This window comes from Salmo salar, chromosome 11 (genome assembly GCF_965601325.2).
Source record: "Salmo salar chromosome 11, fSalSal1, whole genome shotgun sequence".
NCBI lineage: Eukaryota > Metazoa > Chordata > Actinopteri > Salmoniformes > Salmonidae > Salmo > Salmo salar.
This window is the reverse complement of record NC_138301.1, coordinates 91,902,540-91,921,430: the sequence shown is the minus strand read 5'-3', so window position 1 is coordinate 91,921,430 and position 18,891 is coordinate 91,902,540. Positions and strand designations below refer to the sequence as shown.

The 18,891-nt window shown below is 40.5% G+C and overlaps 1 protein-coding gene across 1 annotated transcript in view; it reads left to right on the top strand.

Moving 5' to 3' along the window:
* Window positions 1–18,891, top strand: part of LOC106563153 (sarcoplasmic/endoplasmic reticulum calcium ATPase 2a) — a 46,072-nt gene that overhangs the window by 5,639 nt on the left and 21,542 nt on the right. The window contains exons 4-5 of the mRNA XM_014128416.3: window positions 7,882–7,986; window positions 14,861–14,999. Coding sequence (XP_013983891.1) covers window positions 7,882–7,986; window positions 14,861–14,999 — 244 coding nt within the window. The remainder of the gene's footprint in view (window positions 1–7,881; window positions 7,987–14,860; window positions 15,000–18,891) is intronic.

The window sequence follows — 18,891 nt, the reverse complement described above, 5'->3', positions numbered from 1 at the left end:
CAGCTGCTGTAGGTGTCATGGAGGGCAGGTAGTTTGCCCTCGGTGGTGTGTTGTGCAGACCGCACCACCATCTGGAGAGCCTTGCGGTTGAGGGCGGTGCAGTTGCCGTACCAGGCTGTGATACAGCCCGACAGGATGCTCTCAATTGTGCATCTGTAAAAGTTTGTCAGGGTTTTGGGTGACAAGCCAAATTTCTTCAGCCTCCTGAGGTTGAAGAGGTGCTGTTGCGCCTTCTTCACCACAATGTCTGTGGGGGTGGACCATTTCAGTTTGTCTGTGATGTGTACGCCGAGGAACTTAAAACTTTCCACGTTCTCCACTGCTGTCCCTTCGATGTGGATAGGGGGGGGTTCTCCCTCTGCTGTTTCCTGAAGTCCACGATCATCTCCTTTGTTTTGTTGACGTTGAGTGAGAGGTTATTTTCCCGACACCACACTCCAAGTGCCCTCACCTCCTCCCTGTAGGCTGTCTCGTTGTTGTTGGTAATCAAGCCCACTACTGTTGTCGTCTGCAAACTTGATGATTGAGTTGGAGGAATGTATGGCTACACAGTCGTGGGTGAACAGGAAGTACAGGAGGGGGCTGAGCATGTACCCTTGTGGGGCCCCAGTTTTGAGGGTCAGCGAAGTGGATATGTTTCCTACCTTCACCACCTGGGGGTGGCCCGTTAGGAAGTTCAGGACCCAATTGCACAGGACAGGGTTGAGACCCAGGGCCTCCAGCTTGATGATGAGCTTGGAGGATACTATGACTACAGCTCAGCATTCAACACCAATGAACAACATTCTTACATAAGTATTCCTCTTGTCCAGATGGGATAGGGCAGTGTGATTTGCGATTGCATTGTCTGTGGACCTATTAGAGCGGTATGCAAACTGAAGTGGGTCTAGGGTGGCCGGTAAGGTGGAAGTGATATGATCCTTGACTAGTCTCTCAAAGCACTTCATGATGACAGAAGTGAGTGCTATGGGGCGGTAGTCATTTAGTTCAGTTATCTTTGCCTTCTTGGGTACAGGAACAATGGTAGCCATCTTGAAGCATGTGGGGACAATGGACTGGCATAGGTAGCGAGTGAATATATCCGTATAAATGCTGTCTGCACATGCTCTGAGGACGTGGCTAGGGATGCCGTCTGGGCCAGCAGCCTTGCGAGGGTTAACACGTTTAAATGTTTTACTCACGTCAGCCACGTGAGTAGCTTAACCAGTCTCAAATCAATCCATATGAAACGAAGCATCTGCTAACAAGGCCAGTTCACACACTCAATGCTGGATATGCCCTCCTAGCTAGCGAAGTGAAGTTCTTGCTAATGGCACAATGTGTTCATGATAACGCAGTTTTTGTTCTGTGGTTAGTGCACTGCTCTCTATTGTTCATTGAGTCACTATTGGCTGCTTGTTAAGTCGCTAGATTCTGTTTTGCCCTGGCCACGATGACGTCACAGCACACATTTGCGTTGTTGCCACATGGCTGTGGTTCCCCTTTTTATTTTATTTATTTAAAAAAATGTATTTATTAGAGTTACTGGGATGAGTGCCACGATTTGTTAAACAGATGGCTCCTGGGAACTGTGTCATGTTAACCTCTTACATCTAGACGTTCCGCTAGCGGAACACCTGCTCCAATATCCAATGATAGGCGTGGCGCGAATTACAAATTCCTCAAAAATACAAAAACCTCAATTTTTCAAACATATGACTATTTCACAGCATTTTAAAGACAAGACTCTCCTTTATCTAACCACACTGTCCGATTTCAAAAAGGCTTTACAACGAAAGCAAAACATTAGATTATGTCAGCAGAGTACCAAGCCAGAAATAATCAGACACCCATGTTTCAAGCTAGCATATAATGTCACAAAAACCCAGAAGACAGCTAAATGCAGCACTAACCTTTGATGATCTTCATCAGATGACACACCTAGGACATTATGTTATACAATACATGCATGTTTTGTTCAATCAAGTTCATATTTATATAAAAAAAAAACAGCTTTTTACATTAGCATGTGATGTTCAGAACTAGCATACCCCCCGCAAACTTCCGGGGAATTTGCTAACAATTTACTAAATTACTCACGGTAAACGTTCACAAAAAGCATAACAATTATTTTAAGAATTATAGATACAGAACTCCTCTATGCACTCGATATGTCCGATTTTAAAATAGCTTTTTGGTGAAAGCACATTTTGCAATATTCTAAGTACATAGCCCAGCCATCACGGGCTAGCTATTTAGACACCCGGCAAGTTTAGCACTCACCAATATCAGATTTACTATTATAAAAGTTTGATTACCTTTTGTTGTCTTCGTCAGAATGCACTCCCAGGACTGCTACTTCAATAACAAATGTTGGTTTGGTCCAAAATAATCCATCGTTATATCCGAATAGCGGCGTTTTGTTCGTGCGTCCCAGACACTATCCGAAATGGTAAATCAGGGTCGCGCGCATGGCGCAATTCGTGACAAAAAAAATCTAAATATTCCATTACCGTACTTCGAAGCATGTCAACCGCTGTTTAAAATCCATTTTTATGCCATTTTTCTCGTAAAAAAGCGATAATATTCCGACCGGGAATGTCCATTTAGCTAAACAGAGGAAAGAAAAAGCTTTCGGTTGACGCGGGCACGAGCCTGAGTCTCACAGTACTGTAACCAGCCACTACCCAAACGCGCTACTTTTTTTCAGCCAGAGCCTGCAAAGCCACGATTCAGCATTTTGCCTCCTTCTGAGAGCCTATGGCAGCTGTAGGAAGTGTCACGGGACAGCTAAGATCCTCACTCTTCAATAAACAGAGACAAGAAGAACGACACCTTGTCAGACAGGCCACTTCCTGCATGAAATCTTCTCAGGTTTTTGCCTGCCATATGAGTTCTGTTATACTCACAGACACCATTCAAACAGTTTTAGAAACTTTAGGGTGTTTTCTATCCAAAGCCAATAATTATATGCATATTCTAGTTACTGGGCAGGAGTAGTAACCAGATTAAATCAGGTACGTTTTTTTATCCAGCCGTAAAAATACTGCCCCCTAGCCATAACAGGTTAAAGGTAACTTTACAACGTGCATCATCTACCGACAGGTGCCATTATGTGGGAACAAACTCGACTGCATGACTGCCCGGCAGTCACATCTTCAGTCAGCTGTTTGTTCCACAATACATTTTTTTATACGTGTACTTTTTTTAACCTCTATGGGCTATGTGGGACGCAAGCGTCCCACCCCTGGTACACCCTATCAACAACAGGTGAAATATCAAGAGCGCCAAATTTGAAAACAATTAAATGTCATAATTCAAATTTCTTACACCCTTTGAAAGATAAACATCTCCTTAATCTAACCACGTTGTCCGATTTCAAAAAGGCTTTACGGCGAAAGCATAAAGTTAGATTATGTTAGGAGAGTACATTGACAATAGCTGTGTAATGTTTTGTCAATTCAAAGACAGGCGTCACCAAAAGCAGAAAACCAGCTAAAATTATGCACTAACCTTTGCCAATCTCCATCAGATGACACTCCTAGGACATTATGTTAGACAATACATGCATTTTTTGTTTTATCACGTTCATATTTATATCCAAAAACGGCGTTTTACTATGGCGTTGATGTTGAGGAAATCGTTTCCCTCCAATACCGCCAATCATATCAGCACAACAAATTAAATAATTACTATTCGAAAACATTGGTAAAATATTATATTGTCATTCAAAGAATTATAGATTTACATCTCTTGAACGCAACCGGATTGCCAGATATAAAAATAACCTTACTGTGAAATCACACTTTGCAATAATCTGAGCACTGCGCCCAGAAAAATACGCTTTGCGATACAGACTAACCGCCATGTTGGAGAGATCTAAAATCGAAAATACTATGTAAATAATCCATTACCTTTGATTCTCTTCATCAGATGTCACTTCCAGGAATCCCAGGTCCATAACAAATGTAGTTTTGTTCGAAAAAGCTCTTAATTTATGTCCAAAAAGCTCCGTGTTGTTAGCACATGATCTATGCCCGCCGGACTTGTCTTCATAAACGAGGGGGCAAAAAATATTTACGTTCGTTCAAACATGTCAAACGTTGTATAGCATAAATCATTAGTGCCTTTTTTAACCAGAACATGAATAATATTCAAGGCGGACGATTGCATTCTCTTTTAAAACGTATTGGAACGAGAGTACCCAACATGAACTCGCGCGCCAGAGTCTAATCGGCCACCACCGTTCCAAGGCTCTTGTTCGGTCAGATCTCACAGTATAAGACTCAAAACACTTTGTAAAGACTGGTGACATCTAGTGGAAGCCATAGGAAGTGCTCAACAATTAATAAGCCCCTGTGTGTTTCAATGGCATAGGCTTAAAGGTAATTCAACACATCAGGTATCCACTTCCTGTCAGAATTTGTCTCAGGGTTTTGACTGCCATATGAGTTCTGTTATACTTACAGACACCATTCAAACAGTTTTAGAAAATTCAGTGTTTTCTATCCAAACCTGAACAATAATATGCATATTCTAGCTTCTGAGTTGGTGTAGGAGGCAGTTAAAAATGGGCACATATTTTTTTCAAAATTCTCAATACTGCCCCCTAGCCCCAAGAGGTTGTAAAGATGGTTATTTTCATGATTTTCATCCATAATTGGCGGTTGTGCGACTATACTATTACCATGCTAGCCATATGTTCAAAACTGGATTTGATTGATGTAACTGGAAGTCCTTGTAGAAGGTGCTGATGGGTAGCATTTGTCCACTGACAGCTCTCTGCAATAGCATTCCCTTGCCTTGATGTATAGATAACAAGCTATTTGATGGGCTTGTGCTGACCACATTTTCAGCCCAGATGAGCTTTGTCACTGTCCAATGGCTATTATTTTACCAAATTGAATGTCTCCTTGTTATCAAGTGATTGCCTTTGCCCTGATTTTACAATATTGCTCCTGGCTCTGTTACCTTGACTCTTGCCTCTGGCTCGCCTCATCTCCTCTAGTGTTGCACAAAACGTTGGTACTTTTTCAATACTAGAACACAAACGGTTTATTACTTCTGTCAAATGAGACTCGCATGGTATACTGGTTGAGCAGATCATGTGTATCAGTGCAGCCAATGTTCCCTTATAGCATGAGTGCACCGTTCATGCCTCTTGCCTGCTCCACTTAGTCATTGCTACAACACCGGGAAGCAATATGTTCGCTCCCCACTCATGCTGCACAGAAGTTAACACACTCGAATATGCCCCAGTATTTGTGCGTTAGATGTTGACGATGAGTTTGACGTGTCTCCTCTCTAATGCCCAGGAAACCCGGACTCAAACTCCCATTAGACAGCTCTACAAGCGTTCTCAAAATGTTTGTTACTCACTAAATATGGAGTTTTACTGAGCAACCATCTTCATTCACTTTTTTAAAAAGGGAAGGGGAAAAAATGTGTAATTGCATTTCAAGCAACCTCCAATTGCTCATTACTGCCATGCACCGGGATATTTGGAAATGGCCACGGGATGGTTGTAAAATACCATCAATCCCTTTTTTTATTTATTATTTATTATTAAAAAAAAATACCTTTCTTTTGTAGAGATGTTTTATTTTTTATGAATGTGAATATTTGTAGCTACTTAAGTAAATACTTGCGCAATACGTTCCAGAGAAATCAGATCGTGTTCTTCATTTCACCTGCTTCAATTTGAAGCTTACCGGTTGTCCCAGTCATGTGGTGTTTGTTTACAAGCACACAACAACGAGAGACCGGAGCCTAGTTACAGTGGAATTCACAACAAAATGTTTGCCAGCTAGATATCTTCTAAATATTTAAATTGACTGTCTAAAATGTGGCAAATGCTCTCAAGTTTTCCTTGGTAACAGCAGAGAATTCCCTCCTGGATCAAGAGCGTTGCTGTCTTACATTTGCTTTGTCCATGGAGCAAACTGAGTAGCATTTTTTTTGTTACTTGTATAACTTAATGAGCTGGGATTTCTGTCTTTACAAATACTTTAGGTAAGCGACTGTATAAAATGTTCGCAATGCTCTCATTAGCATTTAGTTAGCATTGCTGTACTTGTTAGCATTGCTAACCTTCGGATTACAATAGCGGCTGTTGTGTTCAGTTTCGGTATTACCGAATATCCCGGTATGGCACAAGGTCGGTATGACATTCTGGATACCGGCCAAGCATAGTTGCTTGTACATTTTTATTTTGACCTTTTCTGTAAGTACATACCGGACCACTTTTACCATTCAAATAAATTATCATTATGTTATAATTTTTTTCATGTATTTTAATTGGCCGATGTTAACCGTTCATGGAAATATTTGTATCTGTCTTTATTCCTCAGATAAAGCACCAACATTGTAACACAAATGGGTCTGCTCATTTGTGGTCATTTTTATAATTTTTCAATGCCTGCCTTGAGAGGGCACTCTACGAGCTGTTCACTGAATATCATTCAATCTGTAAGTCAGGACGTGGGCATGGTGGTTTGACAATGTGTAGCTTGCCAGCGACAGCATATTTGAATAAGTAAATAATCAAAAGTACACTTCAAGCAAGCAGCCCTGTTCTCATAGCTAGCCAGTGAGGTAGTTAGCCTAGCTAGTGATTAATCTTTGCTACTTCTGTATGAACAGTGGACTGGCGCTGACGTGAACTCAACCTTGATACAAGATTAACACTTACTGTCTGGGCCTGTTAACTTCTTATGGCTTGATACACATGGGGAAACTGAGTGTGAACCCAGCAGCGTTGCAGTTCTTGGCACATTCAAATCATTGTGCTTGGCACCAACTACCATACCCCGTTCAAAGGCACTTAAGTGTTTTGTCTTGCCCATTCACCCTCTGAATGGTACACGTACACAATCGATGTCTTGAGGCTTAAAAATCCTTCTTTAACCTGTCTCCTGTCTCCTCTTTAACCTGTCTCCTCCCCACTGATTTTTAAAGTGGATTTAACAAGTGTCATAAGGGATCATAGCATTCACCTGGTCAGTCTGTCATAGAAAGATCAGGTGCTCCTAAAGTTTTGTACACAATGTGTAATTTCAATGATGGTTTCGGTAAGAAAACATTACGTAATGAACAGTTAGCGTGTGCTTTTCATAACAAGCTCTTATTGCGAGGTTGCCATAGTGTTTCTTTACATGACCTTTGACTTGTAAAGCACTAGTGAATTTACTCAATACAAATGCTGACACTAACATCTAGTGGTTTCATTATGAAGTGCATGTTACTGTATTTCACTGCATAGTTTGTAAACAGTGCAGTTTCAGATGTACTTTGAGAGACTTTAGTGTGCTTGTGATGCTTCAGCATCAACCCTTCTGCATTCTTATCCAATGCCGTAGAAAAATCTTTAAGTTGTACCTAAGGTAAACTGAACAAGTGTTTTTATAGATGCAGTTGCTTTTTGGTGGTTCATTTAAACCACAAATAAAATATTCTGTTAATTTGTGTTTAGAAATCATTTAGAGTATCTGTTAATCCTTTGGAACACAACTTGTTTTGGTATTTTTCATTCCACTTCTAAAAATACCATCTCGACAGATCGGTGACTTTTGCCTCCCTAAAATTGGTATCAGACCCAAAAATCCCATATCATTGGCGCTGTAGTTGTTAGTTTGGTAAAAATAAAGTTAAATGAATAGCAGGATTTGTATAATTGATTCATTTATGCATACGTGGCTTTACATTTTTTTTTTTTACCTCAAGTATCGTGATACCAAACCTGGTATCGATGTAAAAATGCTGTTATTGTTACAAGACTAATCTCTTCTACATCCTGAAGCTGATACCTGATTGAGACGTTAATATCTGATAGTGCAGGGCATAATCTGTCAATCTGTTATGCATGTGTTGCTGTTTGACTTGTCTGCCTATTTTTCCTCTAAGGTGCTGGCCTGGTTCGAGGAGGGAGAGGAGACCATCACAGCATTCGTTGAGCCTTTTGTAATTTTGCTGATTCTTATAGCCAATGCTATTGTGGGTGTCTGGCAGGTAAGCAGATCTTTTAAAACATTTTCCTTTTAATATGGTTAGCTTAGTTATTCTTTGGGGTCGGATTTACCGTCCTACCCGAACAGTAATTGTTAATTGATTGTAGTAGACCGAGCTTGTGATAGGTTTAGGCCACATCTCCAGGCCATATAACATACATGGGTCAGAACCAATTCCAGATCACATTTTTTGTTGTTGCTCATATTACATTGTCTACCTTACGAAAATACCTCATATTTAGTGACAGATGTCGCCTCGGTGTCAAACTGCATATAACTACCAAAGTTGCGGTTATGAAAATTGGTCAACTTGTTGTCATGCAAAAGACTGCCGGTCTCACGGTAATTGACTGTTAATTAACATAAACACGGCCTCCATGCATACAAGCCACTGATGTGCGCCTTTGGAACATCTGCATGTAAAAAAACACATGTACATCAATTTAATATACACCATCACAATGAATCAATTTATTTTAGACAGCGCTAAAGAAACATAAAGAAAATGTATTTCAGAAGAACAGAATGAGTTTTCTTACTGTATGTTATCTGACTATGTGCCATGCCTTTAGGCTTGTTCATTTAGCAAACAAGATATGCTTAAGTCCCGTGCAATTATTTCATATTATGATTTTAATTTAATTGAACTTAGCTGAATAAAATAGAAAGGATATTATTCCCATTACAGAGCGAGTGCACATATGAAGTGGCTATGTTGAGTGTAAACGTGATCATTTGGAACACGTCTTATATGCTGGATTTAGAGTTATTTGGCAACATTTAGAGTTGAATGATACAAACTTCAGAATGTCTTAGAAATCAAAACATACAGTATATGGGCTGCACAATGTTACTATAGGCTATTGATGATTTAGAAAGTAGCAAAAAAAGCTTGCGCTCTGTTCCATGCCTCAGGCTGCACATGCTGTTCATATTTTCACTTCTACATTTAATCAGGTCTTTACTAAACAAGTACATTTGTTTTGATTTAGAATTGGCCATTATCAAATGGGCAGGGGAAAAAAGACATCCATATAACCTTGAATAGTAACTGGAGGCCGCTTTCCAGCTGGTTTGTTTTTCAGACCACTCCGGTAATTTCACTCCATCAACCACTGTTTAAGGAGCATGCCACCACTTGCTGCACAACGGGTTATATTCTGCCCAAGCTCTCTGTGCCATGGGCTCTCCAACCCTGTTCCTGCATTTACCCCGTGCTTGGGGAAACGTAGTGAAGCCTTTTGAGGACCCCTTCGAGATAAAATCCCGTTAACGGGATTGGTTGGACAACAACCAGTGAGAGGGCACGGCACGAAATTCAAAACACAAAAATCTCAATTAAAATTCACGTATTATATGGTATTTTAAAGATAACCTTCTCGTTAATCCAACCACATTGTCCGATTTCAAAAAGGCTTTACGGTGAAAGCAAAACATTTAGTTTATTTTAGGATAGCACTTTAGCAAAAAAAAACAGCCATTTTCCAAGCACGGATAGCCGTCACAAAACCAGATATACAGCTAAAATTAGGCACTAACCTTTGACAATCTTCATCAGATGACACTCCTAGGACATCATGTTAGACAATACATGCATTTTTTTTTGTTCGATCAAGTTCATATTTATATCCAAAAAACCCCTTTTTTTAATTATTATATATATTTTTTTTATATATTGGCGCGTGACATTCAGAAAATGTTTTCTCCCCATAACTTTCGGTGAATGTGCACATCATTTTACAGAAATACTCATCATAAACATTGACAAAATGTATAACAATTATTTAAAGAATTATAGATAATCTATTCCTTTATGCAACCGCTGTATCAGATTTCAAAATAACTTTACGGAGAAAGCACATTGTTCAGTATTCTGAGTACAGAACTTAGCCTTCAATGCTAAGCTATACAGTTAGCCTACAACCACGGCGTCGACAAATCTCTTTTCTTACCTTTGCTGATCTTTGGCGGAATGCACTCGGAAGGACTTCCACATGAAATGTTCATTTGTTCTGCGAAGTCCATCATTTATGTCCAAATACCTCCGTTTTGTTGGCCCATCAGAACACTATTACAATGCCATGAGGCGTGGGCGCAAATCCATAGACAAAGTTCAAAAGTTCCATTACCGTTTGTAGAAACATGTCAAACGATGTTTACAATCAATCTTTAGGGTATTTTTTTTAACGTAACATTGTGATAATTTTCCAACCGGACAAAAGGTATTCATCCCAGAAGAAAAATAACGAACAGCGAACTTGTGTGCACGCGTATCACGAGACACCTGTCCTCAGACTGGCCACTGATTGACTGAGCCACAATTTTCTGCCTGGTAACAGGAGAGGGATGAAACCAGTTTCTAAAGATTGTTGACAGCCAATGGAAGCCTTAGGAGGTGCAACGTAAACCCTATGTCACTGTAGTTTCTCAAGGGATTCAAAAGAACTACATTTCTTCCACTTCCTGGTTCAATTTTTCTCAGATTTTTGCCTGCCATATGAGTTCTGTTATACTCACAGACACCATTCAAACAGTTTTAGAAACTTCAGAGTGTTTACTATCCAAATCTACTAATAATATGCATATTCTATTTTCTGGGCAAGAGTAGTGACCTGTTTAAATTGGGTACGTTTTTCATCCGGCCGTGAAAATACTGCCCCCTAGCCCTAAGGTTTTAAGAAAAGAAGAAAAAAAATCACAACGAAACAGTTATTTTATTTTTCTGCCGTGTTTAAAATGCGCTAGGCTATGTTTTGTATAACGGCACAATCATTATTTTAATTCTGGATTTTTTCAGGCTTGGGCTCATAGGCCTATGCGTATGCATAAACTCTATGCTTGTTGGATGTTTTTTAATGGAACCACCTTAGAAAGCGCTGTCCATTTCATTCTGTTAGGCTTTGAAACATCCACAGTGACCATGTTTTTCACTCTGTTTCAACCTGTTCATAAATTTGAAGAAACAAGTTCAATCATAGTGAGGTGAGTTTTCAAAGGACATACTGTTTTGATAAGTGTTTGATGCGATTTTCATTTGCATTGATGTCAGAGTAGTTAGAGGGACGTTAGAGCCCTGAGTGCCAGGCCATTAGCAACCATATGGTTGTTAGAGCTAGGTACTACCAACACATTTCGAGTGCTTAAAAGGAGATTACCGTGACGTCCCGTGAAAATGTTACTGTGGTCATGACTGCCGGTGTGGCGGTAATATGGTCACCGCAACAGCCCTAGTTGTGCTATATATTCATTGGCTATTTCATAGCTAATTTGAAAACGATAAATATTGATTCATTACTAGCTCAAACACTTAATCTGTGAAAATGGCATGTCAATTAATGGGTGGTGGTGATTTCAGATGGAAAGTGGGGCCTCTAATCTGACAGTGCTAGAGACTTAGTGTCTCTGGAGAAGACCTTACGGCTCAGCTCAGGTGCATACATTTACACACTAGTCAGCTCAGACATATCCAGCTAAAAGAGGCCCGGCCCCTCAGCTCCATCAGCAGCAGATTGTAATTTATAATGGGAAATTTGTGCAAAAATGTTAGTGAATCGCATCGTTTCAAACTAAAACCTATTGTTCCTGTATCAGAGCCCATGTATTTAGATGCGTATCATATCGTCCTGAAAGGGAAAGAAGCACATCTCTACTCTCCTATCTACAGGTAAATGTACTAAGTCTCTCTGGATAAGACCGTCTGCTAAATGACTAAAATGTAAATGATTGCCTCATTCACTGTAAATTGAGAGAATTGATTGTGTGAATTAAACTGAAATGATAGACACATGCTAGCAAAGATGTTTTTTTCCCTTGCTGACAAGGCTTCTGGGTCACTCCAGTCAGTGACGACCATTAGTTGCCTGTGATTGGCCACTGAGCTGGTTCTCCTGACAAACATGGCAGGGATTGGATGCCAGGAAGAGGGTTTGGAGGGATCCCCGTGGACGTCCTCTGGCCAGTTCAATGCCTGCCTGTCCAAACGATCCTTCAAACCTTGGGGAGAGAAAATGCCATGAACAAAAAGACAGTTTAAAAATAGATCCGAGCTTCGAGCTGAACCAGAGGCTATTCTTCTGTCCTCTGTGAAACAGGAGAAGGAAGCTATACACTGGGCATGTAGCTATCCACATTTTAAAACCTTAGTTATTTAGTTTAGAAGTTGAAGTCAGTCGGTTGAATCATGGCTGTGTGATGGTGTTGCCAGCCAGGTGCATTAACTTAAAAAATAACTCTAGATGCAGAGGGGGATGAAGTAGGATAGTGAAACTTCAGTTATGAGGGGAAAAAAGATTAGCCTATATGAATGGTTTTCAATGTAAAACTCCAGAGCTAGATAACTCTCCCCATTAAGGCTAAAGATAGAGCAGGCATCCCACTGGAGCCCCGGGCCTGGAGCAGAGTGAGAAGAGGTCACCCTGAAACCCTCGTCCCACTTTCTTCTCCTTGGTTTTATTTTCATCTGCATTCATTACCCTGACTGGCCTGAAGCCCTGGCCTACCCCAGCCCCCCTCCCCTACCACAGGCCAAGTTCTCCCTCAGTCTTTGGTCCTTTTTTTTTTTTTTTTTTTTTTTATCCCTGAATGGCACAACCTGTATGGTTGTACTGGTATGCCTCTGCGTGTGCTTTCCCCTGGATTTCTGGCTTAGCCCAGGGGGATAATGTGGCAGGTCATGGAGGAGTGGATTATTGATTTGGCCCTGTGCGCTTTGGTGGCAGGAGCAGGCTTGGAGGCACACAGCCTAATTACCTTGCTTTCTGCTGTGTTTTAAAAAAAAAATATTCAATTTGAATTGGAGCAGAGGCAGGAGCGGACCATCTTGGAGTGGTTCCTGCTCCTGGGGCACAGGGACTCCCTAGCATCAGCCTGGCGGATGGCAACGCAATATTTAAAAGAACACAGTGAATTAATGCCGGACGTCTCGGCAAGCGAGGCGGAAACAGGCCAGTTAGTGTAGGAGGATGGAAGGTTTAACATATTCTAAATGTGTTATCATAGCATTTTGTGTTTCACTCTTAACACCTAGATTCATCACCTTTTTTAATTTAGTTAGTGAGGTAGATTGACAATGAATATCTTGAGGCACAGGCCAAGGTTGTGGTGAGGTTATTTTAAATAAAAAAATTGTCCTGTTTGGTACATGTCCACCCACAGTCTGAGGGAATCCCATTAAAGCAGGTTCATACAGTCTCTGTTTTTAGTTATACCTTTTTGGTCAATAGTGTCATTGGCCACTGGAGTTGAGTATAGAGCAGTCTTTTTTGCCTTATGGTTTTACATCGTGTGGATTTCTGAGATATTCCTCAAACAAGAGGATGACATTTTTGTCTAGACATGGAACCCTGTGGCGAGTTGTTCTTAGTGTATATTACCCACATTTCAAAAGGACACATTGTAATTTGCAACATTCTCTTGGCTCTTATTTGTGGACAATCGGTTACTCAGTTTACACTGCCTCTGAACACACCTTAGTCGCTCAGTACAGTGTGTGGCTCTGTAATGCTTTACGACATTCTGTCCCTCTTTGCTAAGCTGTGATGTCTGGTGAGTTTAATTTATGCTCAAGTACTACGCAAGTAATTTTTTGGGGGGTATCTGTACTTTACTTTTTAATTTTGCCAACTTTTACTTCACTACATTCCTAAAAATACTATACTCTTTACATTTTCCCTGACACCTAAGTACTCGTTACATTTTGAATGCTTAGCAGGACAGGAAAGTGTTCCAATTCACGCAATTCTCAAGAGAACATCCCTGGTCATCTACTGCCTCTGATCTGGAGGACTGACTAAACACAAACGCTTTGTTTGTAAATTGTGTCTGAGTGTTGGAGTATGCCCCTGGCTCTGTAAAAAGAAAATGGTGCCATCTGGTTTGCTTAATAAAAGGAATTTGAAATTATTTATGCTTTTTACTTTTGATACTTAAGTACATTTTGTCAATTACATTTACTTTTGATAGTTAAGTATATTTAAAACCAAATACTTTTAGACTTTTACTCAAGTATGTTACGAGGTGACTTTTACTTCAGTAATTTTCTATTAATGTATCTACTTTTCCTCAATTACTTTTTCCGCCACTGCAATTGAGTGCAGGAAATGCAGAAATTATTAAAGTGCTGAAATTTATTTTGGTTGAATTGTTTTATACTGTTCAATCAGCATGGAGAAAGACTCATTGAAATCTCTTAGAATGTATGTGTTGCCACCCTAGGATCACTCACTACTCATAAAGCAAATGTATTACTTTTATTATTCAAAAACTAAAAATACCTTCATACTACCTTAAAATATATATTTTTTTAATACCGAGATGTTTTGGCCGTATTGCCCTGACCTGCCCTGTCCAGAGTGCTATCAGGCTGGCTGCCCGTGACTGTCCCTCAGGGAGTAATCACACAGAGGGTTAAGGTCAGCAGATCGCTGGCTGGGTACACCAGTCCTCAGCCATATCTGAGGACACACTGACTGACGTTAAACTTACAATATGTTAAAAACACAAGTCAATTGAATTCCCAGGGTTGAATGAACCAGGAATGTATTGTTTCATTACACTTGATTAGGGGCTCAATTTTAGATGTAATGGCCATATTTTCCTTTTGGTCCTATTGTTTTTCTTTTAGGTATGATGAGAGAGCCACAGATCAGCATTGTAAATACTGTGATATTTCTGTCTTACAGTATTCAATGATTTGCTGTGGGATACACTTCTCTCTTGGGTTTGATTCCTTTCTCAGCTTGAGGGGTCACTGTTCAAGTGATCATTCTCATCGTTGAACCATCTCTAAATGCTGTGTGGGATCTTGTCATCAACCCACACTTAAAGTTGACGTTCTCTGAATAATATTGATTAATCTGGTGGCTTTTGTCTTACAGGAGCGAAATGCAGAGAATGCCATTGAAGCGCTCAAAGAGTACGAGCCAGAGATGGGCAAGGTGTACCGGCAGGACAGGAAGAGTGTGCAGAGGATCAAGTCCAGAGACCTTGTACCAGGGGACATCGTGGAGGTGGCTGGTAAGATGCTTCTAATACACTGAGTGGTGGATTAAACCTCTCTGTAGGAACTGGCTATTAACTGATGATTTGGTTGTCAACCAACCCCACACATGACTGCCCCTGTACACTGCATTCAGAAAGTATTCAGATCCCTTGACTTTTCCCAAATTGTATTACATTAGAGCCTTATTCCAAACTTGATTTTAAAATAATGTTTACTCAGCAATCTACACACTACCCCCATAATGACAAACAGGTTTTTAGAATTTGCTAATTTATAGAAAATAAAAACCATCACATTTACATAAATATTCAGACCTTTACGCAGTACTTTGCTGAAGCACCTTTGGCAGCGATTACAGCCTCAAGTCTTGGGTATGACGCTACAAGCTTGGCACACTTGTGTTTGAGGAGTTTCTCCCACTCTTTGCAGATCCTCTCAAGCTCTTGTCAGGTTGGATGGGGAGCGTTGCTGCACAGCTCTTTTCAGGTCTCCAGAGATGTTTGATCGAGTTCAACTCCGGGCTCTGGCTAGTCCACTAAATGACATTTAGAGACTTGTCCCGATCCCACTCCTTCGTTGCCTTGGCTGTGTGCTTAGGGTCGTTGTCCTGTCGGAAGGTGAACCGTTGCACCAGTCTGAGAACCTGCTCCAGAGCGCTCAGGACTTCATCAAGTATTTCTCTGTACTTTGAGCCGTTCATCTTTGCCTCTCTCCTGACTAGTCTCCCAGTCCCTGCCGCTAAATCATCCCCACAGCATAATGCTGCCGCCACCCTGCTTCACCGTAGGGGTTGTGCCAGGTTTACTCCAGACGTGACGCTTGGCATTCAGGCCAAAGTGTTCAATCTTGGTTTCGTCAGGCCAGCTTTAGAAAGTGTCTTGGTGGTTCCAAACTTCTTCCATTTAAGAATGATGGACGCCACTGTGTTCTTGGGGACCTTCAATGCTGCGGAAATGTTTTGGTACCCTTCCCCAGATCTGTGCCTTGACACAATCCTGTCCCGGAGCTCTACAGACAATTCCTTCGACCTCATGCTTGGTTTTTGCTCTGACATGTCATATCATCCATCCCATATATGGGATGGATGATATGACATTTCGGAAGGCACACACCTGTCTATATAAAAGTCCCACAGTTGACAGTGCATGTCAGAGCAAAAACCAAGCATGAGGTCGAAGGAATTGTACATCCCTAATTCATATATATGAATTATATATGAATTAGGGATGAACAATCTATTTATATATTAGTGAACATATCGGAATGAGCATATCGGAATGGGCCGATATTAGCTAAAAATGCCAACATCGGTATCGCCCCGATGTCTAGTTTAACGCCTGATGTGCAAGACCGATGTCAAAGCTGACTTGCATACCTAATATAATGTAGGTACATGACACAATGTACATTTTTGCACTACACGTGCAACACAGCATTCCTAACCTAGCCCACAATGTCTGCTGTATGGATCGAGCAGTCATTTGACAGAGTAAGTATTTCAGTGCGACAACATAAAGGCGACATCCATTAACGCCAAGATAATGGAATTCATTGCCCTTGACAATCAACCGTTCTGTTGTGGATGATGTTGGCTTTCGCCAAATGGTCGAGCACCGGTACACACGACCAAGTGCGCTATTTTTCAGATGTTGCCCTACCAGAGTTGCATAGTAATGGCGTCAGTGCTATTAGCTAAATGACATGCATACTATGGAATGCCGTTTGGGTCTATGTGTGTTAAAACAGATACACATCAAATAACAGTTCTATTATAGAATGTTGTGTGTTCTGAATTTGCACATGCAAACCAAGTGCCACCACTACTATCAGTAGCACTGTCAAAGCTAAACAAAAGTCTGCAAACACCGGCCACAAACGATGTGATTACAATACCGCTTTGGTAATAAAGCATTGTTTGTTTGACCAACTTCTGTGATAGCTAGCTTTAGCTTGGTACCTAGCTAGCACCAATACAACCAGCCTGAAAACAATGACCAGTAGAAACTGCAGTCATTTTCATTATTCTTAGCATTGATTTAGGAATCCTTGTGAGTAAGTATTAGCTAGGTTGCCACTTGTTCGCCTACTGAAATTGAACTTAAGTTCATGAAAATAAATAACTAGCCAGCTACTTAACCCTGTTGCTAACGTAATAAGCAGCCAGCTAGCTTCATCTGGCTAGTGAGGCTTGACCGGACTGGGTTATGTGTTGTGAAGCTAGCCACAAAAGTGGAATTTGCCATTTGCCTTCAAAATAAAAGTATGCCTTTGAAAGTGATGCAGAAGGTTACAATTGGTGGACTCATGCCATATTTTACTAGATAATGTTAAACAAGGTTGAAATGTGAAGCAATGAAATATGAGTACTCGGTGACACCCACAGAACACTTGTGAAGAGTTTATGCAAATATTAGCGTTGTAGCTCTTATTGCAGGACTGTGACTGTGAAATCACCTCCCCACTCAGCCTATTGTGTTTATTGACATTCATATTGCACTGTACAGCTTTACCAAAGGATTGGGGATCAATTAAATGGGCTATCAGTCTATTCAATACCCAATATATTCTTTCCTAACGCCATCAGAGTTATCAGACTCCAAAACATCCACGCAGTATGGTTTTTCCTCGGGAATAGTGTTCAATAGTGTTGACAAATGTGGCTCAATTCAGTTTCAGAATCCTGCAATAAGAGCTAATCTTCCTTGGGTGTCAGAGTAGACTGATACCCCATGTCAATTTGTAAGTCGCTCTGGATAAGAGCGTCTGCTAAATGACGTAAATGTCATTGATCCACAATCCATAGGTATGGCTCTACATTGAAATAAGTATGCCCCAAATGCAATTCTAAAGTATAATACAGGATCACCACTTTCTCATGTGATTTTAAGAGTTTTGTAAAATAAAAAAATAACATTCCAACCTCTTAGCATGATCTATTCAATTATGCCACAATTCTACTATTTGTATTAATTTGCGTCACTGTCACTGACATACTTTTTTATTTTGAAAGCTAAATGCAAAGTCCACTATTGTGGGTAGTCTTTGTGGCTAGCTTCACATAGATGGGTCCGACCACCATTAATCAAATAAGAACTACCGTAATTTCCGGACTATTGAGCGAGCGCACCTGAATATAAGCCGCACCCACTGAATTAAAAAATAAATATTATTTTGAACATAAATAAGCCGCACATGTCTATAAGCCGCAGGTGCCTACCGGTACATTGAAACAAATTAACTTTACACAGGCTTTAACGAAACATGGCTTGTAACAAAAAATAAAAAATTAGCAGTAAGCTTTAGTTGTCTTTTTGCACTGAGTCAATTCCTCACGCTGCTTTTTCCAACGTCTTATCGACTCATTAAGACCAAGCTCCCGTGCAGCAGCTCTATTTCCTTTTCCAACAGCCAGATCAATCGCCTTCAACTTGAAAGCTGCATCCTATGCATTTCTCCGTGTCTTTGCCATGATGAGGGTGACAAAATGACTACCGTAATCAGAATGATGGGAAGTTTGAGAGTGCTCGATTTAATCTAAACCGTAAACAAAGTTGTTTTACCTTAACCCGTTCGGCAATTCCATTGGTCTAATGAAAGCTTCATGCCGCCAAAAAACTGAGCACGTCACAGAATGTGTTTTTTGGGAGAATAAAATTTGAAAGCGGGAAAAATCCATATATTAGCCGCGTCATTGTTTAAGCCGCGAGGTTCAAAGCGTGGGAGAAAAGTTGCGGCTTATAGTCCAGAAATTACGGTACCTTATAAATTAGGGTTATTTTAGATGACAGCTATATAGTTAGCTAGCTACTGAAACAACAGATTGTCGTTTTGCTATGTTTTTGGGGAAGAACATTGTTTGCATCCATGACCTAGCTAGCTTTTTTTCAATGACAGCGAGACAACTTA